This window comes from Vespa velutina, chromosome 2 (genome assembly GCF_912470025.1).
Source record: "Vespa velutina chromosome 2, iVesVel2.1, whole genome shotgun sequence".
NCBI classification, from domain to species: domain Eukaryota; kingdom Metazoa; phylum Arthropoda; class Insecta; order Hymenoptera; family Vespidae; genus Vespa; species Vespa velutina.
Genome location: NC_062189.1, coordinates 15260047 through 15277546, shown reverse-complemented (window position 1 = coordinate 15277546; position 17500 = coordinate 15260047). Strand labels below are relative to the sequence as shown.

The following is a 17500-nucleotide window of genomic DNA, read 5'->3' as shown; positions in this document are numbered from 1 at the left end:
CTCTCTCTCTCTTTCTCTCTTTCTTTCTCTCTCTCTCTCTCTTTCTCTCCTTCTATCCTCTCGGCGTATTTCAAAGATAGTTCTCGTGAAAAAAGGTGGACTAAGAACTTGACTTCGGCGACTTCGATGCCGGGATATTCAATTAATAGTGCTCGAAGTTTGATCAATCTATTTATTATAAGTATCTAGTTAAAATGTGCGAGAGTTCGATAAGTGTTTTTGATATTATCAACGATCAAGGGAAATTACAATGAGGAAGAATCATCAAATTCTTGAAGGAACTTACGAACATACGTAGTTGAAAGACAAAAAGTGTCTTAAACGATATTATATATACTTTATACAGATGAAAAACACGTGTGTGTGGATTTTAAGGACAAGGAATATTTCCGATCGCGAAGAAATTATGATCGGCGTATATTCGCGAAAAAAGGACGGCGGAGCCTCGAGGATCGCGATACCGCTCCCCTACATCTGCCCGTAGCAAGGAGGCCTTAAAGCGAAGAGGAAGGTGAATCAACTCGAACGGAAAAACGCGCCTTCTCCTTCTGCATCCTGCGACGGGAAAAACGTGCGAGTGGGGGAAAAAGAGAAAAAGGAGATCTCTCTTTCTCTTTCTCTTTCTCTCTCTCTCTCTCTCTCTCTCTCTCTCTTTCTCTCTCTTCCTCTCTCTCTTCCTCTCTCTCTCTCTCTTTCTTTCAGGTGGAGAAAGAGAGAAAGAGAGATAGAGTGCTCTCGAGCAAGAGCAGGAGCCAGAAGCGGTGGATCCGGCCGAGTTGACAGTCGAAAGGCGAGCCAACGGAGGCTGGAACTCGCGAGTGGAACTCGTTAACCGGTTTCCGCGGATCGGCATGCAGAGCGACACCTAGTATATTCTTCTACGTGAGCCACCGAGTGTATCTCCTTTGATCCTTCTTTCTATCTCTTTCTCTCTCTCTCTCTCTCTCTCTCTCTCTCTCTCTCTCTCTCTCTATCTTTCTCTTTATCAAATCATTCTTACGGACCGGTCTTTTGCCGATCATCGATTAGGATCGTCACCTGCCAATGATAATAGTAATATCATGGAAGGAAATAGAAACGAACTGCACTGCGTCTGAGAAACCTTAAAAAAGAAAAAAAAGAAAAAGAAAAAATAAACAAAAAAAAAAAAAAGAGTAACAAGTTCTCCCGACTTTGTACTTCGAGAAAAACTATTTTTGAATCTTCCTAATTCTCGGAGATAAAAGGGCAATAAGTAGAAGTTCAAAAAGTTTTTGAATCTGTTAAATGAATTTGATCTCTTTCCAGAAGAAATTAGTGAAGAAAGAGAAAACAGAGACTATTAGTGTTATCGAAATATATAGGTATATATACATATATATATATATATATATATATATGTATATGTATATATATACATATATATATATATATATTTCAATTCGAAGAAGGCAATTTTCAAGGGATACTTTAAACTTCGACAAAGTTTGAATTCCAAGAAAGAAGAAGAAGAGGACAACAACGACGACGAATCGTATTCGAGGCCTTCGAGAATTCCAGACGAATTCTCTGCTCGGAAGCTCAACTATATCCCGGAGTTGAAGGCGCCGCGACAATTAAAGTGGAAAGTGTGCCTCGCCGGTGCTAAGTGCTGGTAGATGCTACTACCATCCCGTTGGTGGTGCTCACTATGTAATACGATTTAGAAAGTGCCTTAAGGTGTGCCGTGAAACGTGTGTAAACTAGCTTCGCACGAACTAATCGATTAGGAATTTGTAAAAGAATTTTGTGAGAATACAAACGCGATTTTTCATGGTGTTCTTCGTTTTCATTTATTTCGTTCTTATTGAAGCAACATATTAAAAAAAAAAAAAAAAAAAAAAAAAAAAAAAAAAAAAAAAAAAAAAAAAAAAAAAATAGAAGGAAATAGAAGGAAATAACTCTTAAAACGAATTAATTTACGTTGGTGGTGGTGCTACGAAAAAAAGAAAAAGAAAAAAATCTCACGACAACAATAAACAAAAAAAAATAAGAAAAGGAAAAGAAAAAAGAAACGAAATTTTCATTAGATCGTTAATGAAGAAGAAACGATAGCGTCGGTGTGGAATCGGCGGGGAGGTCGGCGGTATCGTCGTCGAAAGGATCGTAAAGGATCGAAGGAGAAAGGGCTGCGAGTACGAGTCTCGAGTTCGAAGACGAAGCGGTGCAACGGTCGTCGTGGCATGAGGAGGTTCGCACGCGGACGTAAAATCCTGGCCGCATTCTCCGCGATTATGGGACGCCTTGGAAAAGGCTCGCAAAACGCAACACGGCCCATCTTCAGGGTACATTATCGCAAACTCGTCGACGAGTACTCGCAGCAACAACAGGAACAACTTAAATTTATGCCAGCGCTACCAGATTACATGTCCTATTGTTGCTGTCGATGCGGTCATACGCAAAAACTCAAAGTAAGTTCGATTTACTTACTAGGATCTATAAATGATTACGAATTAATCACGACCCGAAGGCAAGTAACGGTAATCGAAGAATTACAGTTCGTTCGTGCCGAAGGAATTTATGATTTTTACGACAGCATCGATGAAATAATTTTTTACGACGACAAAAAGTGACAATTTACGTTTTAAAAAATATACAAATTTACTATAGGATTGTCTGTGAAAAAAAATGTGAGATCATTTCGCGCGTATTCGAAGTGTACGATCTTGACAAAGGTACAACTAGGAAGTCGAAGAAAATCGTGACCGATTATAAGAAATACATTAGCCACGCGAAAGATTATCTAGAATCTTGATATGATTAAAACTACGTACTATGGAAAATTGAATCGTTACTTTCTAACATTTTACGTAACCATACATATGCTTGTGTATATATACATATGATAATATCAAATATCGTTATAGTCGTCGTCGCAGCTTTGCGAACTTTCACGTTGACTTATTTAGCTGTCTAAAATATCTAAACGATGTCGAGGTCTAAAACGGCCACTTGAAATACGATTAAGGCACGTAAGCGAACATGATGCTATCTTCTTTTCTTCTTATTGGAAAACAAGAGAACCGTTAGCGGGTGAGAATAAAAAAAAAAGGTGCTACTCGAATGGCCGAATCTTCTTCTTCTTCTTCTTCTTCTTCTTCTTCTTCTCCTTCTTCTTCTTCTTCTGGAAAGAGAAAAAGAAATAAGAAGTATGTTTAAACAGTATATATGTATATATATATATATATATATATATATATATATATATATATGTAGGAAGCAAGGCAAACGATACAAGTTAACTTTCACGCGAGCATACGAGAGAGAGTTGCGTCATTAAAAAGGATCTCGAAGTGCCGTTCATAGCATCGGCTGTTTTATCTTCGATCTACTTGCCTCCGAACGAACTCTAACCGCTAATCCAAAGACGAAGACCACTACGACGACGACCTGCAAATCACCGAGCACAGTATGTACCTCTCACGGTATTAGCGAATCGCGATTAGCTCGCAGTACCGCAATATGACCTCGAGTGTGTCGATGCTGCAGGTAAGGAGTCCTTCCATTGAAAATGGCTCTCTTTTCAGTCGACGGAAAATAAGCGTAATCGTTATTACTTGTCAATGACTATATGCATCGTTATTTTAACCGTTAAACTTATACCGCAAGATGAGAATATTTTAAAAGATCAGACCAAAAAAGAAAAAAAAAAAAAAAAATATATATATATATATATATATATATATATACATGTCTATTTAGGCATATATTTCAACAGATATTATTATTAATTCAAAAATAAATATATTGGATAGATGAAAAAGGTAAATAAGAATAAAAGAAGAAGAAGAAGAAGAAGAAGAAGAAGAAGAAAGAAAAAAAAAAAAAGAAGAAGAATAGAAAACTATAATGAATTCATTCGAATCAAAATTTTATTCGATCAAGGAAGAATTGACCAATTGCAAAGGTAGCACCATTTTATCGGAAAAAAAAATTCTGTTCTTTTGAATCTAATGTATTATCTAAGTTTTAAAGATCGACTTAAGATATATCTTAGAAATGACTTATTTTCAATGAAATATAGATAAAAATGGAATTGAATAATTCGTAACGATCGTAATACTCACTTCGATCGTTCGAATGGACGCAGTAGAATAGAGGCTAACCTTAGTAATACTACGATCTGAGAAGAGAATAAGAGAGATAAAGAATGGGGGAGGGGGATAAGCCGTGGGATCGGACGAGCGCATTCCTCAGGCCCGTATAGCTACTCGTGCCATGGGAGACCGCTCGTTACTTCTTCTTGCCCCTTTACCGATAGACTGCCACTATGGTGCTGCTATTTTAACAACAGCCTGTCTCTTTTATGATCCTTTACCGTATCATTCGACTAGTCTTTCGCTGCCGCGTTCTAAACACTCAGTAAATTGAAAAAGAGATTCATTAACTGCGTAACACGATCTCCGAAAAGTTTTTATTTCACGTTGTTTCGTAATTACGTCAACGAAAAAAGTAACATAAAACTCTATGACATTTTTTTTTAAATATCTCAAGTATAAGAAGAAATAAATAATTAGTAATTTGATCATTTAAACGTACAAAAGTATATTTCCAAAATCAGTGTCTATGGTATTTATATCTAAAATTTAGAAAACGTAATATTTTTCTAACGATTAAAATCAAAAATCTTCAAATCTTTTTACGTGATATATATTAACAAATTTGTATATTTACGACCTTTTAAAATCACTCTGTACATTAACATTTGTGATATAAAAATTTATTCCTTGTACTATAAATCTCTGACGTTTATCTCTTCCTTCCAGAGATATTGTCAAAGAACTTGTTCTCATAACCGAGATTCTACTGTACACACCACTTTCATGAACATATTATCAAGATTAGGGAAGTAGTAATCGTTGGAACATCCCGTAGATAGAATCCCTTGCTTTGACTGCTATATCGTATAAAGATTATATTCAATTATTACTTTTTAATATATAGCAGAAAGAAAACAGTCGATTCTTTATCGAAAATTCGATTCGACATGAACGCTACAAAGGAGAAAGCAAAATAACGCAAGATTTTTATTCGAGTGAGAGTCGTCACGTTGAATGCGACGTAACACGACATGTTCGATTTTCCTTTCGAAAAGCTCTTTGAAATTATACGTGTTATCTAGTTGACGCAAAATTTTAACTTAACTTAAGGACACATTTATTCTTAATAATTGTGTTTAATAATTGACTGTTGCTGATACCTCTTATTTCTTATTCTTTTTCTTCTTTTTCTTCTTCTCTTTTGACGTTCCCACACACTGAGTATAATTTAGATAAACCCACTCGTCGTAGGAAGATTAAAAGGTTAGCCGAGAAAACGGGGAACGTTAATCGTCGACACTTGAAACACGACCTTACTCAAAAAGCACGTTAGGTGGAAAAGACAGCAGCAAAGAGTTTAAAGAGTATCGTTTGAGAGAAGAGAATCTCGACGAAAAGGAACTTACCACCGAATGTAGTATCTATTTATATCTTTTTCTCTTTCCTTACCTCTTTCCTCTCTCACTCTCTCTCTCTCTTTCTCTCTCTTTCTTTCTCTTTCACATTCTCTCTCTCTCTCTCTCTCTCTCTCTTCATCTCCTTTTATTCGTAGTTTTATCGTATTACTTGGAGAATCAGGTAGAAACATAATTTTCTGTCGTTTTCCTTATCTCCTCGCTTTTAATTGTCTACCATTCGTAGAAAATCATTGAGAGCTTTAATTCGTCGGTTTATCAACAATCGCAGATCGTACGATTTGACCGATGATAAAGAACCAGAACTATCGAGACACTGTTGGAAAGTACAGAAAGTTTCAACAAATTAGCATAATTAAATTGCTTCAGAATCAGCTCTCTTGTTATTTCAATGGCAATAAATTTATTGGATAAAACAAAAAAAAAGAAAAAGAAAGAGAGAGAGAGAGAGAGAGAGATTATATGCAACGATGGTAGGTATCGAATTTATCGATATACATGTAAATCTAATTTACTTGATATAAAGAAATACAACAAAGAAAAAGAAATACACGTTACAAGTGAGTATCCTTTTGCTTATGTAGAATGCAACGATGAGATTCTTCTAATTCCAATCTCATCCTAGACTTTCACAATAACGATGATTCGACGAAATGTTAGTAGGTCTCCGACGGGTCATTACTTTACTCTAAGATCAAACAAGAGCGATTAAAGAAACTCCTTGCATTTTCCTTCACGCCCATAATTGCGTTGCCCTTATCCAGAGAAACGTTCGAGATGCCTTCGATTTTCAAGTTGCCCAATCGTCTTTGAGAAAAAAGAAAAAGAAAAAAAAAAAAGAAAAAAAAAGAAAATATCGCAGTGAAGGCAAGAAATTTCATTGAATTAATATGACAAATAGGCCTAACTTATCTTACAAATACGATTTGTGCAATGCAAATAATAACTATTGAAGTAATATTGTTGACATTTAAGCTAAACAAATGTTTATCCTCGATTATGCGGATTGAAGTTCTTCGAACGTATTCTTAATGTCAACCAGAAGACTTCTCTATCCATAATCCAAAAGCGATAAGCGAGATCGCGTAATTCAGGTGGCACTATGTCGAAGAAACGGGAAAAAAAAAAACTAAACAACGCAGAATTGTGTTCTTATGTATGGCTCGAAAAGGATAATGCTTTCGTTTCAGTCCAACGCATAAATAACTTAACGCCGCTTCAATAAAGTCCTCCAAGGTTGTCTTTGAAAAGGGTACCCTAGCGGCCCTGAAAAGATTCGTTCGTTCGAAACGAAAGGTGGTACCGTGCTCGACGGTGCCCGTACAATTCCTAAAATCCAGCGAGACAACATTCCGGACGCCCTCGCCTAGCGGCATCTGTCTGTACGAGAGAAAAGCCGCAGACGTTTAACGAGAGAATGAAAGAGAGAGAGAGAGAGAGAGAGAGAGAGAGAGAGAGAACTCCATGTGCATGCCTCCTCACAATACACACTCTAAATTTTATCATGGCACCTCGATGGGAGTTCCTCCCTACCTCCTTAAATTTGGATCTCACTCGGTTCCTTGCGACTCGAAACCTCAAAAAATCCCTAGGAACTTTACGTACCCTTGGGGACTCGACAATAGCACGTACGAACGTGAGTTCATTTTCCTCTTCCCGAGGCCGATTCGTACCGAGAAGACGCTTCTTCTCGTCCTCGTGAAAGAAAAAAAAAAAAAAAAAAAAAAGAGAAGAAAAAAAGCCAAAAGAAAGAGAGAAAAAGAGGGAAGTATAAAATGTGGAAAGAGAGGAGACAGACGGGGTACCTTCCAGATCGCGTACGTTAAGGAATTCCCTTCGACATCAATAGAGCATCGCGTACAAAGGGCGACGCCATTATTCTCGAGGCACCGCATAGTATGCTCCGGTACAATATGAACTCTCGACTCTGTCGACGACGATAGACCAAGGCACACGAGTTACACCTGGCTACGTTCGTGCTCGATAATACGTTCTTCGACGATCTGCCGAATAATAATGCCTTCTCGATGATCGTGAATTTCAGGTTTAGAGCGATTCCATAGAAGAAGAAAGAAAAAAAGAAATAAAGAAAGAAAGAACATCTTTATACCTAGTTTTCCAACGTTGACCTTCTTTGGCAAGACCATCTCGACCAAGTACGAGGAATCTATGGGAATATAATTGACATCGTCCGTCAGGACGATACTCTTCTCCTAGCAGGAGGACCCTCGTTCTTGTCCTCCTGCCAGAAGCCATTAGAGTCGGTAAATAAAGAATAAAGAAGAATGAACGATCCCACTCGACGTCACGTGACTTCTGTCTCCTCTCTTCTCGATGTACTTTTACATCGTTTCGCGAACGAAGGGTAGTGTGAACGGAATTATCGAGTCCATATGTATTGTATGTACGTATATAGATATATATATAAAAGGGGAAGGGCGTTGAAGCTCCTTAAATTACACCGTGACGAACGCGCTTTCGCCGTGTCTCGGATTTGTGCGCTCTCATCCTCTCGTTTCATCGTCTATTCTCGTCATTTCCTGTGGCTAGACTTTCCGGTATTATCTTACCAGTTCTCGATGATTCTTAATGAGAAAGAAAGATCTTCATTTCGTATTGTCGGTAGTTAAATTCGATACGATAGAATTTCGATTGGTACTTTCCTTGATACACGTACAAGAACCTTAACTTCCTTCGGTCAAACTTTTTTATGTCTCAATTCCCATTCTTAATGAGAAACATGTTCTTTAATAACCGTGTCGAGTAACTTTGGTGGTCCTCGTATATATATATATATACATATATATATGTATGCACACACGCATATATATATCCTTTCAAACTCAGTATATATATATCCTTACAAGTTTACTCCTCGAATTTCCATCTTGAAGATTCTTAGACGTCAAAACTTTGCGTCTAAGTTAGCTTAACGAAGGATTTTCAACAACTTGGACCGGTCTTAGACTAATAGATATACAAGTAGAATTATTAAAGGGAACATACGTATAGAACATACAAGTACATTCTCCGTAAAATTGAAAGAAAACGAAAATAGAGAAGAAAAAATTATTCCAAACGTTTCTTCCCTCCTGTCTGTCCTCTTTTTCTTTCATACATGCGGTCACCATTGGCGCATTTGCAAAGTCATTTTACGGATGCGACAAAACTTATTAAGTCTCGTCGCGCCGTCGGCGTCGTCTACGAAGCTTTTACGGAGCGTCAAGTTGGAAACAGCAGGCGTGCTTCTTTCGCGACGGTGCGACGCGACTATTCGGCATGCCCGTTGCGTGTACTCTCTTTTTCTGCTTATACGTATGTATGTTTGCATGTGTATGTGTGTACAATGTGCATGTGTGTGATAACGTGCCTGCCGCCACGCGTGTATACCGCCATAACGCTTATCCACTTTACTCAAGCACACTTCCGCTTTTGCCTCACGCTTTTTCTCCGCGCTCACGATGACAATTACTCGCACTACCCGTGCTCGCGTGCCTTTCCTCTTTTCTTTCTCCCTTCATTTCTTTCTCTCTCTCTCTCTTTCTCTCTCTCTCTCTCTCTCTCTCTTTCTCAAAAAGCATCGCGTGGTTTGTACCTTCCATTCCGAAGCTTAAAAAGACCGTGACTCATTTTCATTGAAATAATTAAGATAGACCGATAATGTAATCCGTCATTTATTTTTATCATGCATATAATATCCTATCAAATTTAATTTTGTTTTATTTTATATTATTTCCTTTAATCATTGTTGAATAACGTTGCTCATTCGATTATAGTTTCTCATGTACTGAATTCAACAAGTTTATCCGTCCATCCTATTAGGCAGACAATTTTAATGTTCATTCGAGCAATTGTTTCTAAACACATATGTATGTACATCGATATCCGATTTAACAGCAAAGAGGCGAATGTAAATCACGATTTAATGATCCTTCGAATCACTTAACGCTAATTTTCCACAGTAGCATCAACAAGAAGAGATTATAACTTTCGATAGATAATTAAATGTATTGCCGTGCGCGTGCCGTGGTAACGGCCAGTTAATTACTATCATTCGACGTTCTCATTAATACCTTATCGGATAGAACGCACCAGTATGAGATAGAAACGATTACGTTGCAGAGGGAACAGATGGATTATCACAGTCTACTCTCTCGTCTATTCAAACTTTTATAAATTATCATGATAATAGCAATGAGTCAGATGATTCAAATGAAAACGATAAAAACTCTCGAGCAAAAATGAAAGTATAGAGAAGATGAGTATTTTATCATGATCAGACAAATGTGTGAAATGTGTGTTATCGTGATTTTTGAAATAATTTAATATCGTTGAATATCTAACATTTTCTTTTCTTTTTTTTTTTTTTTTTTTTATAGCCTGTTTAATTTTACAGATTGAAAATTCAATCGGAATACATCAAAAGACAAATCTTGAATTTATTTCTCATTGATGAGATATTGTATAAGGATACGAAAATTCAAGATATCGTAAAGATGTTAGGAGAATATTAAACGGATTATCGGAAAAGTGATCAAACTCGTGATAAATAGCAATTATTTATGAAAGTCTGACTCTACTCAAAGTGGTAGCAGGTTTCTCAGGAGGAGACTCCACAGGCATCACATCTCTTTATATAACCTTTCCTATCGATAAATTACTTAAGACATTAACTACCAATAAACTTGGGTATCTCTGCTTCGTGTTCGCTATTAATACTTGATGCGATAACAGGACGAGACGATAATCTTGAAAGACAAATGCCAGCTTCGCACGATTACATGGGAAATCAGTAGGTTACTCTTATCGGTAATCTTTTTTTTTTTTACCTTTACCGAAGATACTCTATTCTTTCACATTTATTTCTATCAATCGTATAAAAATATTCATTATTGCGAAAGAATGTCAAAGTAGATTGACAAATATGGGATAGAACGATTCTACTTAATAATAATAAAATCTAACAAAGGACAAATAAAAAATTTACTACCTTAATCACAAATTATTGATGATAATGATAAGAAAATAATGTGTCAATGAACATGAGTATGCATATTTTTCGTACAAGTTGGCATATAAGAGACGGAGAGAAACTTAAGAGAGGAACTTAATTTCATTAGTTATGAGTACTAATGACTCCCTAATGAAAGTGCAGTTTGTGTTTCGGTCGCAGCCTATTGTTCTTGAAGTTGACTGCAAGGCTTGGGGGCCAGGAGGCCTGTAAGCTACACGAGTCACAGAGGTGAACTCATTATCCTGTACATCGTAATGAACCACTACGGGCATGAACCTCTACCTTACAGAGAACACACTTGCTCATCTCAGGTGAACAATAAAATTCTATGAAGCTTTGCTCTCGTAATCGTGCTCGAATCAACACTTTTCTCGGTCCAAAACGTTTATACTCTCTTCAGTAGTTAGATACAAAGCGTATAAATGATTCGTCACAAGTTTGGTCACGGAATTAACGTCGAACTACCATGAAAAATAAAAGAAGTTTCTTTAACCGATCGTTTGAAAAAAAAAAAAAAAAAAAAAAATAAAAACAACACCATTTCTCAAACTACGACATATAATTTATTAATTTCTGATAAGAAAGAATGAGAAAAAGATAAACGAGAAAGGTTAAAACGACAAATTCCAAAGGAAGACACCGTTACGTAAGATACCGCCATCTTGCGCTTTAGAACTCGATTGGATGACCTCGCTAGTCAGTCCATTAAATTCTTCGAATTTTCTTCGAGGAAGTTCTAATCGAAGAAAGTGTTATGTATCGCCATGTGCCTTCTTGATATTAAACGCGGAGGATTTCATCCAAAAGAAATTAAAAAAAATTTATATATATATATATATATAAAATATATAATAATGATAGTAAATGAGTAAATATGTGTTAATCGTTTTAACGAAAAAAAAAAAAAAAAGAAACAAGAAAAAGAAAGAAACGAATGAAATATCGATGAGATTATCCATGAGATTATAAACATTAACTCGTTATCGGTTAGATGTATCGAAGCGATATTCTTGGAAGTTGGCAATTGCGTGTTATCCGAAACTTTCGAATCGATATCGAAACTCGATCGAAGCCGTGACTGAAACACGTTCGTCTGGGTATTCTACTAGGTATATTGTTGAAATCCGTGCGTACGGGATGTGGCGTCGAGAGACGATAAAATAGAGGGAAAAGGGAAAGGGAGATTTCAGTTTACCAGGGGACGAAATACGAGGAGAGACGGTTGCTATACTCCCCAACTAGGCTCATTCGATGAGCATATGGAAGATCAAATTCTAAGTCCGATCGTCGATGTTAATTGCTGATCAAAGACTTAGTTTCCATCGTTATCCTTTCTCTTTTCTTCCTATCTATCTATCTCTCTCTCTATATCTCTCTCTCAAAATTGTACAAATCGTAGAGTTCTAAAACTAATAGAAGTACCTTTGAACGAGAACAATTTTCCCTTTATCTATTCATAAAACTCAATTATATTTGAAAGCAATATGATATTTGTAAAAGACTAATTGATATTAAATTCGAACGTTCACGCTACGTTACATGCTTCTGATCGAATTATGATGCAAGAATTTAATTTCTCGTTTATATCTTTTGCAAGAAGAAAAAATTTTGCAAAAGGAAAAAAAAAGAGATTCTACGTTAAAGCTAACATAAATTTTAAATAATTGCGATGTGAAATAAAGGATATAATAATAATAATTGTTAGTCTGTTAGAGAAAATGCAAGAAAAATGATCAAAGGGTCTGTCACTTTAAAAAATAAATGTATCTGACTATGACAGAATATACACATACGTAGACACGCACACACACACACACACACACACACACACACACACACACACACATATGTATACACACACGTGCATACACATACATACATACATGGATGCACATATGCATATATCCACCCCGTGTCGTCATTTTTAAAAATACGTGAAGCAGCGACCGCGAATGTATGATTAATACAAAGCAGAGCACAAAGATCTATTCAAGAGTTCATTCAAAGGGAAAGTCAATGGCTCCTTCGTTCGTGGATGAGCATACGGTAAATCAGGCTCTAACTCGGACGTCGGTGTTAATTGCTGATCAAAGAGTCTGCTTATGTCTTGACTTCGCTTTCTGTCTCCCGTTGGTCGTCTCGTTGGTCGTCCTATCTCTCTCTATCTCTCTCCCTCTCTCTCTCTCTCTCTGTCTCTCTCTCTCTCTTTCTTACACACATACACTCATATATATCGATGCATACGGACGTACATACAAAGCACCATATCTCGTTCTCTCTTTCTCTCGTTCTCCGAGCACGAATACTCGCGTTCACATCTTCCAATCTTCCATCGGTTTCACGTCACGTCGAGCAAAGTACTCGGCAGATAGTCAAACAATTTTCCAGTATTACACGCCAAGAGAGGCGGGAGTTGTGAGACGGAATCGCACTTCATTCGATTACAACGGCTCGCGCGGGAAGGACCGGACGTGGATCCTTTAATCCCTACAATGCGAGCCCGACTTCCATTTCAATCCAAGAATGGGTATCTCGGATCCTTTTATCTCGAACCGCGCACCGAAGGAATTCGGCGAATGGAATAAATTGAAAATTTCGAAGTCATCAAAATTGTTCCCTCCCCCGCCCCCCGGCCCCTCCTTCCCCCAATCCGGAAACCTCGATTAAATTCAAGCGGGAAAGAGAAAATTTTTTTCTGTCTCCTTCTTCTCTAAGAAGAATGAATAATTCTTTTTTTCTTTTTCTTCCTTTTTCTTAAATTTCGAAATACTACCGTTCCATTTTGAATCGATTTCGTTAGTGTACTACTTTGCATCGCATCGTTTCTCTTCCATGGAATCGATAGAAAAGATTTTACTTTTATCTCGTATCCTCAACTCGATGCATCACAATCATCGAACGGATCTGAGAAAATCCAATTCGATTTTCTCCGAGAAGATCATTGTCCACGAATAAAATCGATAAAATCGAAAAGATTCCGAACGTGGTCGTAAAGGGTTTTCCGTGCGGTAGAAACTCGTAGAAAATAATGGAGCTAGTGTGACAAGCAAAATCATCGAAATACTGCTCTCAATAAACTATATTGCTTCGCGTTTTGTAACTTTGATCACCAAACAGAAACGTGACATTTTCTACGGATTTAATAACAAGATACGTCGTATAGATGTATGTGTATACGAGAGAATAGATCTAATGGGAATATGTTTAGTTAAAATTTTCTCTTCTTCTATTTCTTTAAATATCTTTTCTAAATTTTCCTCTAAACGTATCTACGATATATCGATTACACTTTTTATAAAATACTCAATTATAACATTCCAATGTACTATCGCTAAACACGAATTTATTCAAGTATAGTATTATTATTGATTAATAAATTTATTAATATATATTATTCATATAGCAACTTCGTCTTTCTTTTTCTCGTGATTTATCTATGATCTTAAATTAATTTCTACTTACGAAATTTCTCTCAATTTTTTTTTACAATCGATCATTGAAACATGTTACAAAGAAATAGCAAAAGACATTTAAAAATACAGATACTATCAATGTTTCTGCAAGAACATGAGGAATACAAAAGAGGATTTCGAAACATTTTACGAAATATAGAATGTTCGATATGGCGCATGACGTTGTCGCTTTCGGTGAGGAAGTTCAAGGAGTCGAGTGAATCAGACGGCTGGCGAGGGTTGTTGCACGCTCGATCATCATGGTAGGGATGAAGCGTAGTATGGGAAGCGTCGAATGCAAGGAGGAACGAAAATGGTGGGAGGAAGAGTCGCAAGAGTCGATGGTACATGAACTTGTATCTTCTTATGCCTTTTGTACGACGAAGATGTGAATACTACGAGAAGAGAGAGAGAGAGAGAGAGAGAGAGAGAGAGAGAGAGAGAGAGAGAGAGAGAGAGAGAGAGAGAGAGAAGAGTCGCGCTGGTGTGCCAGCTTGGAAATCTAGAGGAATGAGAGATATGGCCGTGACCGTGTGGAATGCTTGGAATGTGGCCCGTCACGGAGCGCAGCAGCTCGGTCAGGGTAAAGCCACGGCAACCCGGCGTCCTTTCGGTCCACCTCGATTCTCCTTTCCTTCGTTTTCGAGCACGAACATCGTCCACCACGTGAAATTGCAAGGAGTTAATTCCTTCCGTCGTCCTTCCCAAACCTAACGTTCCTCTTATTCACCGACGTTGATAACTCGTTTACCTAACTTTACCCTGTATCGATCAAACCTTTTTTTCCCCCTTCGAGTTCAACAATCCAACCACGTTCCTTCGAAATTTTTTCCATATATATATATATATATATATATATATATATATATATATGTGTGTGTGTGTGTATGTACGCATCTTTTATCATATCCTACCTACTCATTATTTGTCTCATTGTGTGCCAGTGTAATTTTATATATCCTTGGTAAGACCGACAGTGTTTAGATGTCTAATTTCGCAAATGTTGAGTGTGAGAATCGAGACGGATAGAAAAAGTTATCGTTTAAAAAATTTGTTTCCTTTCCTTCGTTAAAATTATAGAGTCCCGTTTGAAGGTAAAAAGAGAGAACCTGTTATTACGTTCATCGACGAAGAAGCACACCTTACGAGTAAACGGCACGAAGATGTTTAAACTCGTTCCAAGGATAGTTCGTGAGAATAAAGAACGAGTCCGAAAGCGGATCACCTGGACTGTAATGACGTCGGTGAGGATAGAAAAGCACGATTAGACGTTTGTGATTTTTCTGCCACAGCCACCTGTCATACGATCGGATACTTTGAGTAAATTGCAAGGATCCTATGAGATGTCAGAAAAATTAATCAGGCAGAACGTAACACCTGCCTTTTGAAAAAATGCTTTAGGCAATGAAGATCCCTCATGCTGGACATCCCTCCCTGTCAAAATACTTACATTGAACGTCCTCGAACGAAGATCCATTGATAAATGCACACCTGCTTCGAAAACTACGTTTTAAAAAAATTGTCGACCTTTCTCTTGTAATATATAAAGCTGTAAACTGAAGGAAAAGTTATATATACAATACTACGAATAACATATAACGAGGTTACGAAGGAATATTAACAACGACAAGACTAATATCAACTTTTTTTACTTTACTTCTTACTTCTGAAAACTCAAAATCTAATTTAGAATTTGTCAAAGCGACGACATTTAAATGACTACCTTTGAATAGCGCTTTATATATATATATATATATAAAAAAAAAAAAAAAAAAAAAAAAGACAGAACGATAACTCGAATCCAGATCTGAATGAGTCGAAAAGGTTTAATAGCTATTTTGAATTAAAGTCGAAAACTCTACTCAAATCCTTCAATACTTTAATTAACGTTCAAAGGAAAAGTGCAGGAGTTAAATTTTGAAAGAGAAATATATACTACATATACAAACGAGACCGTCGAAGCGAAACTTAATCGTCATAAATGAAAAATTAAATCTTTGTTACGAGCGCTCGATTTAAAGACCGTGAGACGAAATATTCTTGGGGCTTTAGAACATGGGTCTGAACCGTTGCCGCCTACCAGGATAATAAATTTCTCTTGATGACACGACCTTACGACCTGGTACAAAGAGAACGATCCTTGCTGCCGAAAAGGAACCGCTCTTCTTCTCTTCCTCATTTCTACTCTCAATTCACAACACTGTTCTCTTATTTAAAACGCTTCTCTATCCAAAGAATGGCCTTGAATATACTTCAATAAATCTTCTTTGAAATATTTCAACATTATTTACGCTCGAAGTATATGACCGAACACGTTTCTTTTATAATTATATGAATTCATACTTAACGTTGTCTCCTTTGCATCTTATAGGTAAACAAATACATTCATAATTTAGAATGTCTCGAAATCGATTCGTATGTGAGAATAAAAAAAAAATTATATATATATATATATATATATATAGAAGAAATTAAATGGACATAATAAATCTGGATTGTGCAAATTTTTCTTGAATTTAATATTATATGCAAATAAGTACAAAATTGTAATTATTTAATCAAATTTTTTTTAAATAATCGATATTGCAAATTAGAAAAATATAATGCTTTTAACATGTACAAAATTTGTGTGTCAGTATTTTTTATATTATAAGATCATCCTATACAAACTTATATACTATTTATACGTATTAAACGTGATTAAACGGCTTTTCGCAATATACACATACATATCTATGTACTTCTGTATAAGTATAGACACACAATGCAAGAAAACGTAATACAAGTTACAGCCGTAAGTTCGCATCCCATGGGATAACAACTTCGTGGTATTATCTCAACAAAAAAAAAAAAAAAAAGAAAAAAGAACTTCTGGCACGCGTATATACGTATCTTGTACGGTGACAATATATTTAAAAGCAAGTGACGAGAATTGCTTTTTGTACAACTTGTATCTCTTGGGTAAATGCAAACGATCACATTCTTTATATACTACTAGTTTTCTCTTGAAATCTTTATTTTTCTTTACCTTATGCCAAGCCTTACTACTACTTTTTCTCAACGAGTTACATATCAATTAATAATATAACATGAAAAAATTACTATCGACAATTCTGTTTTATTATTTCATTACTAATGATGGTTGACTCATGGATTTTATTGATTGTACTCGACGATATATATCCGAGTTATGCAATTATCTTCGAATGTAATCAATTATAAATTCAAATTGACTAATAACAGAAATGAACAATAAAAGAAATTGAAAAATGAAGTTAAAAAAATTGACTCTCTATTTAACCTCGAAACATAAAACAATATAAGTGTTTAGAAAATGATGCTTCGACAAACAGGAAATTGTATACAGGACGAATATAGAAGAGTGAATTTGATGGAGAGAGAGAGAGAGAAAGAGAGAGAGAGAGAGAGAAAGAAAGAGAGAGACTTATATGAGTTCACGAGTTATGAGACGGCACATCCCAACAGCAATTATAGCACGGCCGGCTGACCGGCTCACATGGAAACGTAATTGAAATATCTCGATCCTCACCGAGCCGACCA

The 17500-nt window shown here is 36.4% G+C and overlaps 1 protein-coding gene and 2 long non-coding RNA genes across 22 annotated transcripts in view; 2 read left to right on the top strand and 1 right to left on the bottom strand.

The window, feature by feature from the left end:
* Positions 1-1343, top strand: part of LOC124946410 — a 7463-nt gene extending 6120 nt beyond the window's left edge. Inside the window, exons 1-2 of the long non-coding RNA XR_007100049.1 lie at positions 1-511; positions 703-1343. The exon at positions 1-511 is cut by the window's left edge and continues 6120 nt beyond it. This is a non-coding gene — a long non-coding RNA (uncharacterized LOC124946410). The remainder of the gene's footprint in view (positions 512-702) is intronic.
* Positions 1-1368, bottom strand: part of LOC124946411 — a 12201-nt gene extending 10833 nt beyond the window's left edge. Inside the window, exon 1 of the long non-coding RNA XR_007100050.1 lies at positions 1-1368. This exon is cut by the window's left edge and continues 791 nt beyond it. This is a non-coding gene — a long non-coding RNA (uncharacterized LOC124946411).
* The window catches only part of LOC124946407 (tensin-1-like), a 197360-nt gene that overhangs the window by 164568 nt on the left and 15292 nt on the right, over positions 1-17500 (top strand). Inside the window, exon 1 of one of the 20 annotated variants that reach the window (XM_047487064.1) lies at positions 1946-2429. The exons of the other annotated variants lie outside the window; for them this stretch is intronic. Within the exon in view, the coding sequence (XP_047343020.1) occupies positions 2202-2429 (228 nt within the window). The 5' untranslated portion in view covers positions 1946-2201. Of the gene's footprint in view, positions 1-1945; positions 2430-17500 lie in introns of those variants that run through there. 20 annotated transcript variants of the gene reach the window in all.